Here is a 13,832-nt window from a genome sequence, read left to right as displayed (position 1 = left end):
GTAGGTCCAGGAGATGGGGAGAGGGGAAAGAGGGCTGAAGAGGACTAGAAGTACTCCAGTTAATCTCTGGAAGTCCTTAATTCTTATATTCCATTTGAGATGACCCTCAGGAAAATCATATGCAACATGTCTGAAACAAACTGATTCTGAAAAGGTTAAAATGACTGCAAAGCAGGGAACCTGGTGCCCCTGAACATGTTTCTATTGTTAATATTTAGATAACCTAATTCTGAGAACATGATTTTTTAAACTGCATTTCAATATAATTGGATTCCTTTGTAATCCCATGTATTTCATTTTATGCATTAAAAAATTATTCAGTTTTGCTCAGTAAATTACTCTTGGCTGAAAGCTCATATCCTTTGCCTTCTGGAATAATGCACTACAAATTCTCTGCTTCTTTATAGTGGTGGCTTCTAAATCATGTGTGATCCTGACTATGGGTTCTTGGTACTTCAATACTTTCTTTGCTTGCAATATTTTTTCTTTCACCTGAAAGTTCTGGATTTTGGTTCTAATGTTCCTGAGAGTTTCAATTTGGGGATTTCTTATAGGTGACCAGTATATTCTTTCTATTTCCACTTTGCCCTCTGATTCTAAGAGATCCAGGCATTTTTCTTTTAAAATTTCTTGAAATATTATATGTAGGCTTTTTTTTGTCACAGTGTTTAGATAGTTCAATGATTCTTAAATTTTTTTCACCTCAATCTTTTTCTAAGTCAGTGATTTTTACTCTGAGATACCTTGCATTTTCTTCTATGTGTTTTTAGTTTTTTTATTTTGTTTTAATAATTCTTGTTGCCTCATAGACTCATTGGCTTCTATTTGGTCCATTCATATTTTCAGGGAATTTGTTCCTTGAATAAGGTTTTATACCTTTTGTGCCAAGCTGTTAATTACCTTTCCAATTCTTTCTTCTATAGCACTTTTAAAAAAAATTTTATTTATTTATTTTTTTGGCTCCATTTTAAGTTCCAAACTCCCTCCCTCCTTCCACACTCTGCACTAGAGAAGGCCACCATTTCACACACACACAGACACACATATACACACAGAGACATGCATATGTGCATGTGTGTGCGTGCACGCATGTGTATGTAAAACGTTACTATGCATACTTCTATATATCAGTTCTTTCTCTGGAGGTAGATAGCATCTTCCTTCATAGGTCTTTTGTAGTTGATTTGAGTATTTATAATACTTAGTATAACTTAGTTGTTCAGTTATTCTTTGATTCTATTCGCAGTATTGCTATTACTGTACTCTTCATTATTTCATGCAGTCTTTCCATGTTTTTCTAAAATCAACATGCTCGTCATTTCTTACAGCATAGTAATAATTCCATCACAATAATACATCACAACTTCTTTAACCACTTCCCAATCAATGGACATACCTTTGATTTCCAGCTCTCACTTCTTTTCAAATTTTTATCTCAAATACTTTAATTTTATTTATTAAAAAATTTTAAATCTTTGTTTTTTAATTCTTGCTTCATCTCTTCCAGGAATTCTAGTTAAATTTGTGATCAAGCTGTGTTTTCCTCTGAGACATTGCTTGAAGATATTTTGGAGTCATTATCTTCTTCTGTGTTGGTGTCTTAAGCATCTCCACCACAAATAATAGCTCATTATGGTGGGGTTCTTTTTTTCGTTTGTTTGTTTGTTTGCTTTTTCTTCTGGTCTACTTCTTAACTTTTGACCTGATATCAGGACTGGGCTCTGCCACACTGGTCTCATTCAGGGAAAAGTCTGATATGTGCCTCCCTTGTTTGATCTCTGTAAGTTCCTGACCTAGGTTTGGATCTGAACAACACTAGTGAATGCGCTTCTCAGCCAGCTGTGCAGTTCTGCTGATTTAAAGTGACAGAATTATAGGTTCCCTTTGGTCTGGGATTCCAGCCTTAGTTATTCCTCTGCAATAATCAGGCAATAAACATTTATTAAGTGCTGATTACATGCCATGTACTATGCTAAGTGTTGAGGATTCAAGTGCAAAAAAAGATATTCCCTGCTCTCAAGGAGTTTATAATCTAATGCAGAAAGAAAACATAGAAGAGAATGCTAAAAATGTTTGTTTTGTGTGTGGAGAGGAGGAGGGGGATTTAAGGAGATATAGCCCATTCTGGGGCATGGTAGAGGTGCCCAAGAAGTCAAATGAATGCTTCCAGGTGGGAAATAAAACTGCAGTTTGGCTAGATGGTGGAAGTAAGACTCTGCTCTGAGCCTGGAGTCTGAGCCATATTCCATTCTATTGTTAGGATATTGTTTTGTGAACCTTTATATTTGAGGTAGAAATTTTTATTTGAGGGTAGAACTTTATATTTATCTCTATTTGGTCCATCATTCCAGCCTATTGAGATCTTTTTGGACTTCAGCCCAAACTTGTTAATTATCCCTCCTAGTTTTATGTCATCTCCAAATTGAATACCATGCTTTCTGTGGCTTTATTCAAGTCACTAGTAAAAATGAGAAACAGCCTAGGGCTAAGGACAGGTTCTTGGATAATCCATTACAGTCCTTTCCCTGAGGTAATGCAGATCTATTATTGGCTATTTTTTTTGGTCTAGTTATTTAACCAGGTTCTAAAACCATTTAAATGTATTATAATCTAGCCTGTTATCTACCTGTGGACATGTTGTCCACAAGGATAGTATGAGATCATTTGATACTTGTTTTGGTGAATGCTAATTGTATTATATCTATAGCATTCCTTGGATCTACCAATAAATTTATCCTGTCAAAAAAGTAAATGTCATTAGCCGTGTGGCTAAAATTAATCACTGCTTTTCTGTCTAAATGCTTACAAACCATCTCTTTAATGATATGTCTTAAATTTTTACTAGGAATAGAAGTCAAGATCACTGGGTCACAGTGTGCACGTTCTGTACTTTTCCCATTTTGGACAATCAGGACATTTGTAGTCATCTAACCCTGTGGCACCTATCCCTATCCTACATTTTTCAGCCTCTACCACTAGGGTCTCAGCAACCACAACTCCAAATTCTTTCTTTTCTGTAAGATGTAGTTCATTTAGATTTGATGACCTCAACGCATTACCTGGTATTATCTTGCTTGTTTCCCAATGAGTCTTACTTAGCTTGAGTTTCTATTCCTTACTTTTTTCGCTTTCTCTTTCCAGCTCCAAAGATCATTTTCTTAGGAAGAGAATAAAGAGGTAAAATAGAAGTTGAGTAATTCAGCCTTCTCACTGTTGTCCATTGACTTTACACTGTGGCCTGAGCAGAAGGCCTATCCCTCCTTTATTTCTCCTTTAGCTGGTGACATGGCTAATAAATTGGTGCTATTGTCGTCATCATTCATTATACCACATTCCAGAGAAAGAAGATACTCGTCTCCAACAATGGCCCTTCCTTTTCACCTACTTTAGTATTTCCTAATATTTATTCTAAAATAATACCTGACTAGTTACACTCTAATAGAAGTAAGAGAAATAGAAATCATCTGTGCTTGTAACAAGGTGGTATGGAGAAGCTGGCTTGAGGATGTTGGGAGAGAAATCTTTTGGTTGGATTGATCATCTTTGTTTCTCAATGTGTAATTTGCTCTCTAAGGGGTAAACAGGAACATTTAGAAACTTTATGAACTTTTCTGGGCTTTCAGGATTCTGTTAGGAAACCCATATTTCTGGAAAACAATCATCAAAATAGGCCTAATGTACTACCAAAGAGCTGTTAGGCACTAGGAGAATCTGATTCCGGCACCACAGGAGAACATCCTGTTCTTCTCCTAACTAATTGCCTGGGGTAACCAGAAAACATCCAATGGAGAAGCCTGAATTGACATCAGAAAGAAACTGTGCTCAGTTATTTGTAAATAAGAGGCTATTAGAAGGTGGGTGTGACAGGCCTGAGTGCTGAGGGAAAGGGGGAAGGGGGAATGAAATGGAATAGTAACTTAACTTCTGACCGGATTAGTGTTTTTCTTTCATGTTCTAAGTTTCTTCCATGTTCTAAAATCAAGGTATTTAAAAAACTCTTATCCTTATGTGTACTGTGAGAGAAAGTTGATTTTGTTTTGTATTAAGAAATGTATTTAAAATTGTTATCTCTAAATTAAATTCATTAGTCAAGGCAAATTCTGAATCATCCACAATTTTAAATTGTCACAACCTCTGGGTTTGAAATCAACTTTGTTGCCTTTCCCTCTCCTGCTGCGCGAGGAGCCGGCCGCCACCATGAATGACACTGTAACCATCAGAACCAGGAAGTTCATGACAAACAGACTTCTTCAGCGTAAACAGATGGTTATAGATGTCCTTCATCCTGGAAAGGCCACAGTGCCCAAGACTGAAATTCGAGAAAAACTGGCCAAGACGTACAAGACAACTCCAGATGTCATTTTTGTCTTTGGATTCAGAACCCATTTTGGTAGTGGCAAAACAACAGGCTTTGGCATGATTTATGATTCCCTTGACTATGCAAAGAAAAATGAACCAAAGCACAGACTTGCAAAAAAGACATCAAGAAAACAGCGAAAGGAACGCAAGAGCAGAATGAAGAAAGTCAGGGGTACTGCAAAAACAAATGTCGGTGCTGGCAAAAAGAAGGATTAAAGGCACTATGGAAGATGTTTATCCAGGAAGATAATTTTTGATCAGAGAACAAATAAACTATGTAAAAACTTAAAAACAAAAAGAAATCAACTTTGTCCTTGGTTCTTTCTTCTGTGACTTGGAACCAGTAAACTCCAAGAAGGTTGTCAGGGTCTCATCCAAACTGAGTATCTCCTTTAGGGTCCAGGATGCTATTAAATTGGCCATACTAACACCAAAAATTGGAGACAAGCTATATTTTGAATACCTTGTTCACAATTTATTATCCATGTTTTCCAATACAGCCTGAAGTTAACTGACAGATGGCTTTAACATCGAAGATACTCAGTATGTTCACATTATAAAAGGGTTTGAGATGGGGACACGTGAAAAAACTTCTTAGGCTTAAAAGGAGCTTTTCAATGAAGGCTTATAAGAATTTCCATACCAGGAAAAAATTGCATTGGAGGTTTATCAGAAGCCATTCTTTTCAACCACAGAAAATCATCAAGAGCAAGATACATTAAAAGCCAAAAGGATGCTTGGAACCTGGATTTTTTTGCTCCATTTCAGCATTTTTCACCAAGGTTCAGTGTGGAAAACTAATATGAATATTAAAGTAAGTATTAAAGAATTTATCTAGCCATGTTACTCCCCAGCTCAAGAAAACCTCAGTGGCTCCTCCCTTTTGCCTCTAGGACATACATCACACATTAATATAAACTTGCCTTTCACTATTTAGTGGCCTTCGCAATCTAACTCTTACTTAGTTTTGCAGACTGGCCTAATGCCCTCCATCATCTACTGGTTAGTTAAACTGGTCTACTTGCTATTTTTCTTATAATGTATTTCATCTCTTTCCTCTGTGCCCTCACCTGGTGTATTCTCTCCTCATCTTCCTCCTCCTCTTCCTCTCCATCTCTTGTAATTCCTCACTCTCGGTTCAAGTTCTTCTCTCCTTATATGAGATCTTTCAATTCTCATCAGTTAATAGTTTCATCACCTAAAATTACTTTGTATATATCTACTTAACTATGTCTAATTAACTACTATACTTCACTATTTTTTTTTTCAATAGAATGCAAGTTCCTCAAGGGTCGGGACTCTTATATTTCTTCTTTATATCCCTAGTGCCTGGCACAGTTTCTGGCACATAGTAGGTGCTTGTAAAATGCTTGCTTTATTGAATCGAATTGCACACAGTAAGTACTTAATGCACATCTACTAAATTGACATTGGTGGTTAAAAGAAACTTTGGAACACAGATGGAGGAAACTGAGCCTAGATGGGTTAATTCAAAATTGGGCATAGCGCGAGGAATGCTCTAGATGGGAGACTTTTTCTAAGGAGCCATTTGGACTGCAGGTCTCTGATGGAATTCAAAACAATTGCTTCTCTTTCACATTTATAAGGACTAAGCAGTGAAGCTGGGAATACGGAATTTCTCTTCATGTGATAGGAGTGATCTCACTTCACCACGAGTGGGGTAGCTATGATGAGTAGATAATTAGGACACTCCTTTCAGTTCGAGATAAAGTCCAGATCCTTGCTACAGCTGTTTCTCTGCCAGCCCTAATATAGCGAGATTGATAGATACAGTGCGGAGGGAATTTGGAACATTCTTATACACAGTATATCACACTTAATAACCTCCTGTACACAGTGTGGTACTTTTATAAGCCATTACAAAATACATTTTGAAACATCTTAGCCAGCGACAGCCAGCTGGGAAGCATCTGAAGAATTTCCAGCACTGCGCTCAGGTTTAGCTTGCATGTACCCATGCGCGTGCGCACACATGTGCACACACACACACACACACAAAGAGGCTGCTCATAAGTGAAACAGATGCTTGTATTTTGATCCCACTGTACATCATATACTGTATCTTAGCAAATGCACTAATCCTTCTTGTTAGACAAGAAGAGAGGAGCCAAAATGTTTTCCATATGTTCCATTGTCTTGCTGCTCCTTTAATTCCATCTAAAAGCCCCCAAACTTAGCAACCTTTGTATTGATGCTAAACACATTACATCAGTTTCAGCATTGATCTGTTTAATATGAATACAATTAAAGTTGCTTAAACATAATCGTGGTAAGATAAACAGCCTTGCTATTATTATAAACATCTCTGCAGTGTCTCTAGTAAAATATTATCAATACTAATATACTCTGCTAAACAATGCCACTGCCTCGGTACGAATAACAAATATGTCCCCACGACTTAAACATTGTTGTAACCAATATAAACACCATTAGGGCTAATGTAAAACAGTTACCCTGCTAGACAAATGTTAAAGAATAAAGTTGCCGAGCAAGAGAAAAGTCGTATTCTCAGCAAGAATGTATTACACTCTTCTGGTGACATTTGAAATTGATTACTTGAGCCCATAAATAAATGAAAAGTATAGTCAAACTCGAAGAGAAAATTCTGGAATTGGAGCATGTAGGGTAAGTGCAGCATAGACAGACTTCTGCAGGGTATCCACTGCACCATCTGCAAGAATGCGAGCATCTAGTTAGACTTCCTGCCTCTTTGCATACATGTGTATACTGGCACACACACACACACACACACACACACACATACACACACATACCCACGACTCTAAGAAAGTCTTTACTTCTTGCTTTGGTCTTTCATGCATGTTCTTACTACATTTACACATGAAGTTGAAGACACTTAAATTGACAGCTGTGGGATAAGGAACATCTGGGATGGAATATTTATATATATGTAATCTCACTGCACAGCATGATCCAGAATTCTACCATTGTTGCTGCTCCCTTCTAACTTTAAACTTTTGCTTACTCTAAAAACTCTAGAGTCTGAAAGGAACCTAATCTTTTCCCTTGTTCAAAAAGAACTCTACTTAAGACAGCTTAATATAATGAAAATAATATGACATTTAGCTTTAGAGGCCCTGAGATCAAATTCTAGCTTTGGTAATGACTATTTATGTGACCCTGGGAAAGTCATTTAATATCCTTGAGTCACTGTTTTCTCATCTATAAAATGAGGGTGTTGGATCAGAAGGCCTCCAAGGTTCCTTCCAATTCTAAACCTATGATCCTATGATCCTTGGGCAAGTTTAATCTGTTCTGGGATTCCGTTTCCTCGCTTCTAAAATGAGGGGGTTGAACTGGAAGACAAATAAGATTATTTCCAACTCCAGATGTATGATTTTGTGCCTTTCAGTGGAGATTCAATCCACCAGGTTTCTAGACCAAGACATTCTCAAACAGCCCATTACAGTGTTAACTCTGAAGATGGGGCTCTCAAGGACTGAAAATGAATTGGACCATAAAATTATGATCCACAAATTATAGAATTTTAAAGTTAGAAGGTAACTCAAGTGACCATCTAATCCATTCCTTATCTGAAAAATAATCCCTTCTTCAATATACTAAGCATGGTGGTCATCCAGCCTGTGTTTGGTGACACATTGAGGAGAAATCCACTATCCCCCAAAGCAACTCATTCCATTTTTGGATAGTTCTAATTGCTATGAAGTTTTTCCTGACATCAAGCCAAAACTAAACCATCACCATTGCCATCATTTACTGTGACTTATCTATAAGGTTAAACAGAAGTAATAGCCCCATTATCCATGGAACTTTTCAGACAGCACTCATAAACCATAACCATCAAGTGAATTTGGTGCTGGTCCTTTATTCTTAGAACCAGATATAACTTTCTTTATGCTATTCTACTAAGTATAAAATCAAGTGGAAATCTACCAATGTTGTCAGAGCAGAGGCTAGAAACTGGGGGAAAACAACCAGATGAACAAAAAACAAAACAGAAGGGCACCAATGGAAAACTACTCCTTTGACAGTTTTTTTTTTCTGGGAATGTTAAATTCATTTACTGTTTTTATGTCCTTGAAAGATGATACCTATGAGTCAATAGCCTAGCAACATAGATTTAGATCTGGAAGGGACCTGAGAGGTAGTTTAGACCCATTCCATTATTCTGCAGATGAAGAATGTCAGGTAGTAAACACTGAAGGCAAGATTTGAACCAATATCTTCTGATTCAAGAGCCAATGCTCTTCCCATCATAGCACGCTACTTCCTCTGGGTGATAGTCATTGATCCATTCTCTAATTTTTCATTTTGCATGCAATAGCTTGTCCTTCTCATTAGTTTACCATTATGGATCTTATTCTACATTTTGATGGATATCTACAGAGTAAAGTCTTATTAATTTGAATCAATGAGTATAGAGCAAGAATGGGGAAAGATATTATGAATTAATGACAAACCTGAGTTATAGAGGATTTTGGAAAAAATTACACTTATTACTTTATAACACAATAATACATTCTTCCTCATTTCTTATACTAGTCATTAGTCATGGAACTGTACTTCAAGAAAAGCTAAACATTAAACTGAAGTTCAACTTCTATCTGGATTGTTGATTTATAAATTAGTTGGAACTGATTCAATCAAGTTTTCCTGTGGATCAAAATTTTAAGAGACAATCTAAATAATACCAAATATTTCCTCAGAAAATTTCTCTAGACCATGTTGATCAATTTTTTCCCATTTTCAACCTGTGAAAAACAAGAACGTAGAAATACACAGAATTTTATTTATTTTATTTATTCTGAATAATACATAACTAATTTATTGTTGCTGTTGTTTAGTCATTTCAGTCATGTCCAACTCTTTGTGACCTCATTTGGGGTTTCCTTGGCAAAGATACTGGAGTGGTTTGTCATTTCTTCCCCCATCTCATTTTACAGGTGAGGAAACTGAGGCAAACAGGATTAAGTGACTTGCCCAGAGTCACATAGATAGTGTCTGAAGTCATATTTGAACTCAGGAAGATGAGTCTTCATAACACCAGGTTCAGCACTCTATCCAAAGCACTACCTAGCTGCCCCTGACTAATATTTATAGAGTGAATTAAAAAGATATAGAATAAATAATTTTTTCAGGGTAATACTAAGTGTTAGAGGTAGGACTCAAACCCAGGCCTTCTGACTTTAAATTCAATGTTCTTTCCATGCCATCAGTGTTTCCCTTTTTTTTTTGTATGAAGACCTCTTGATCAAAACATTTTTAGAATCTCCACATGTTAGTGGTTGTATTCTTTTTTATCTATTGCTTGATTAAGATACATTACAACCAAAAGCTACTATGAATTCTATAATGCTTTTAAATTAATTTGCATTTTATTAAGACCATATCCATTCTTTTGAAAAATCACATATGTATATAGGATATGTTATTTATTCACTCTACAAATGGCATGCTTGATCATTTATTATAACCTTTCCCCCCAAGGGTCCACATATTCAGATTTGGGACTCATTGCTGCCTCTTCATATTTGTCTGCAGGAACATAAACATATGTGCAGGAATGTGTGTTTACTTCCATATAAATCACAAATGTATCTGACTAAACATGTGGGCACACACACGTGCACTAATGTAGGTGAATGGAGGTTTAACTAGTAGTTCGTCATGTTTTTATTTCTCTATAGTCTCCAAAGAGGACAGGGAGACATTGTACTTCAAGCTAATCGAAAACAGTGTATTTTTAATGCTGGGCAAATCTTCTCTAGTAAAACTCAAAACCATGTAAACGCTAGCATAGTTTTCAATTTGTAGTCAGATTCTAAGCCAAGAGGGTTTGGTTACATTTTATTTCATTATTAGTTTTCTTTTTTTAGTGAAATCCTTACAGTGAATTTGGAAACTAGTCATTTTCTGCCTCTTTTGAGAGGAACATGTTTTGAAGAAACAACTTCATTGGAATGAATGTCTAAGCTTCAGTCTGGGTGGATTCAGAGAGGGAGGAGGAGTGGAAAACTGGTAAATCCATAGATTGGGCACTTTGACTAACTGAAGATGGTTGTTAGTGCTATTTGCAGTTTGATCTTCTCTGGGAGAAGAAAGATATAGCTGGAATAATTGCTTCATGTAGGAAGAAAAGTAGGTGATTGTGTGAAGAAAAACAATTCTTCTTAAGGAGCCCACATTTTCATTACAACATCATGTGGTACAAAAATGTATACTCCAAAGTCACAAACAGGGAACAAAATCATGTAATGGGTCTGCAGTAGACAGAAATGAATTCTTCCACCCATCCTACATGTACAGAAGATGCCTCTACACTCTGTAAATGATAGAATCATTTTTATAATCACTATCAGGAATAAACAGGCAATGTGTTACATTAGGCATTTCCTAGACTTGATGCCAGAGAACTTGAATTTTAGGTGGCAGCTCCACCACTGAATAGCTCTGGGAACTTGAGCAAATAATTTAACCTCACTGAGCCTCAATTGCCTTCCCTATAAAATAGCCACAATCATATTTGTAGTATCCAGATACTAGGATTATTGTAAGGCTCAAATGGAATGATCATGTAAAGTGCTACATAAACACATAGGACAACATTCATGTGAACTGTTGTTACTTTAATACATTGAGAAAGTGAACAGTATGGGGTACTCCCTTCACAGAATCTTGGAATTGGAAGGACCTCATTGGTTTAATCTATAAAAGAAGAGTAATATCCTCTATAACATTGCTGCAAATGGTGATTCAATCTCTACTTAGTGGAATCTAAACTCAAACAGGAATCTCCTATAGTACACTGCTGACAAGTGGTAATCCAACCTCTAGAAAGATGAAATGACTTTCTCTTGAGATATTCTATTTCACTTTTAAGTCCAATTTTTAAAAAGATTTTCCTAAAATCGAGTCTAAATTTGTATCTCTACCAATAACTTCTACCTATTGCACCTATTTCTGCATGCTAGGGTTAAGCAGAATGAGTTTAATCCCTCTTCCATATGATGATCTTTCATATCCTGGAAGATAGCGATAATGGTCCCCTCTAAGTTTTCTCTTCTTCAGGGTAAGTATCCTTCATAATACCATCAACCCTCATAGTATGTGTTCTCTAGTCTCTTCACCATGTTGGTTACTCTCCATTAGATGCTTTCTGATTCTCAAAGACTTTCCCAAAAATATGGCACTTAGAACTAAAAACAATAAATACTACAGTGGTATTCTGATCAGTGAGAACAAGAGTGCTTTATTCTGGTCACTATATATTCTGGTCACAATATATACTTCTATTTGTACAACCCTAGCTTACATTCATGTTTCTGATTGGCTATACAGGTCATGTTGGCAATTCACATTGGACTTGTGGGCCACTAAAATTCCAAGATCTTTTTATGCAACCAATTGTTTCTATATCGTAAAGCTCTTGAATTTACCCACTTAATTTTTTGAACCTATGTGTAACATTTTACTGTTTGTCCTTACATAATTTTATCTTAATAGATTTGGCTTATCATTCTGGCCTGATGAGACTTTTTTTGTATTACTAATTTGTCATCCAGTATATTAGCTAGATATTCATAGACTTTCTACCCAATATGCTGGAGTCCTCTCTCTCTCTCTCTCTCTCTCTCTCTCTCTCTCTCTCTCTCTCCCTTAAAAAAAAGTTGAAAACAACTATTATGGAGAGAGACAAGGACAGAAGAGCTCCTTGGCTGCTAGGAATTGGAAGAGGAAGCTATGGTGCCAAAGTCATCACAGGAACGGGCATATATCTGGGCCATGAAGTGGCAGTTCCTCTCTTTTGTGGAAGAGGAGGAAGATGAGCCCATGCCTTACATCATGGATCTGGTGACTGTCTCCCTGACTGAGGATGGATGCTGGATTTCCTCTGCCTTAACCTCTGCCAGACCGTCTGCAAAAATGATATCAAAGAATTCAAGCACAACAGCAACATTGTGGAGGCCATTATTCATGGACTATCCAGACTATCAGCATATCACCTGAGAACTATATATGTGTGTCAATTTTTAACAAGAATTGTGGAAGGAAAAACACTGGATGTGCAGTTTTAAAGTGATGCACGACTTACTTCATAGGAATCAGTCTTGATGATCTGGAATAAAATTAGAAAGGAAAAAGAAACACTTCATGACCAAATTCGTGATTTACTTGAAATTCAAGCTGTAGCAGTTTGCATGGAGAAAGCAAGCTACGAAGCAGAAGGCGTCTTTGAAAGACTATTTGGGGACACAGAAGATAATAAGTCTCTAAAAATGAAGTTGTTGATGATAATAAGAAAGATCCATACCATCCTTTTTTTTCAATGCTTCATTTATAACTGCATGCTAGACAGTCAAGATTTATGCTGTAATCAAGTGTTAACTGAAAAATCATCATGCTTTCTAATGAAGGCAGCATTAAAAGTAGTAGAAACCAAAAAAAAATGAAGATGTTTTTGGTCCCTTTGTTGAAAGTACAAGCAGTGAAATAGAAAATAGTGACAGTGGAAAAGCAGAGTCTTTTGAGGGTTCAACATCCAGAACCAGGTTTCATGGAAATCTCTTATCTTTGTCACAAAATAAACTTGAGAATTCACAGCACCAAGATTTTGATGAAACAAGAATAAAATAAAGAGTCAAGGAAGTAAAAGGATCACACAAAGTCTGAAAAACAGTAACAAAAGCACTAAAAAACACATAACCACTTAAGACAACAATAAAAACGAGGCAAACAATGAAAGACCTAGACAATGGAAAAGGAGGACATGGAGTTCTGATGAAGATAAGAAACTGAAATTAGGGATGAAAAAACACAGAGGGGGAACCTTGGCAGAAAATTCTCTCAAGTTACACATTCTACAGTCAAACAGATATGTTAAAGGACAGGTGGTGGACTTTGAAGAAGTTAGAACTAGTTTCTTCAGATAATGAGGACTGAATGTATTTGTAAAAGATGGGTTAAATGAGGAAAGGCATCTAGATCAATTAGTTGGTTTAAAACATTAGTAGGTTATATTGTATTTTGAAATTTTTAAATGTTTTGGTGTGTTTTTAAATGTTTCTGTGGAACAGTCATTGGACAGTCTTCTTAGTATTATGTTTTGGTTTTTTGAACCATGCCCCCATACGTAGTATCATTCTGCTCAGTTTAACGTGGAATAGTCTGAAAAAAAATCTATGAAACAAACTTTGACTGTTTTGAGTCATTGAACAACAGTGTTCTGCTAAGATACAATTGCTTGGCTTTATAGCATCAGTGTGTCACTTAATTTCCAAGCCTCGTTGGTAAAATCATAAATATACAGTGTTACTTCTGTGCATTGTGTGTTTTCATATGAGGAAGGTTGAAGGCAATAAATTACATACCTAAAATAACGCAATAGTGGCTAATAACTTTTCTTATATGACAGATTGTTTTGACTTTGTTCTGATAGACTTTTAACTTAAACTTTAATTTTAAACTTTTAG

At 36.2% G+C, this 13,832-nt stretch overlaps 1 protein-coding gene and 1 pseudogene across 1 annotated transcript; both read left to right on the top strand.

The window, feature by feature from the left end:
* The first annotated feature begins 4,159 nt into the window (after window positions 1–4,159).
* LOC114043908 (40S ribosomal protein S24-like) lies at window positions 4,160–4,590 on the top strand. The gene has a single exon (XM_027863153.1). The coding sequence runs from the start codon at window positions 4,198–4,200 to the stop codon at window positions 4,573–4,575; it is 378 nt and encodes a 125-aa protein (XP_027718954.1). The 5' UTR covers window positions 4,160–4,197; the 3' UTR covers window positions 4,576–4,590.
* Window positions 4,591–12,102: 7,512 nt separating this feature from the next.
* Window positions 12,103–13,302, top strand: LOC114043688 (annotated as a pseudogene).
* The last annotated feature ends 530 nt before the right edge of the window (window positions 13,303–13,832 follow it).

The sequence above is a fragment of the Vombatus ursinus genome, unplaced genomic scaffold, assembly GCF_900497805.2.
Source record: "Vombatus ursinus unplaced genomic scaffold, bare-nosed wombat genome assembly UNPS02014770.1, whole genome shotgun sequence".
Taxonomy (NCBI): Eukaryota; Metazoa; Chordata; class Mammalia; order Diprotodontia; family Vombatidae; genus Vombatus; species Vombatus ursinus.
This window is presented reverse-complemented; position numbering and strand designations above follow the sequence as displayed.

What these genes read in the sequence shown, in the direction of transcription:
- LOC114043908 (XM_027863153.1), top strand. Translation starts at nt 4,198, where the DNA reads ATGAATGACACTGTAACCATCAGAACCAGGAAGTTCATGACAAACAGA.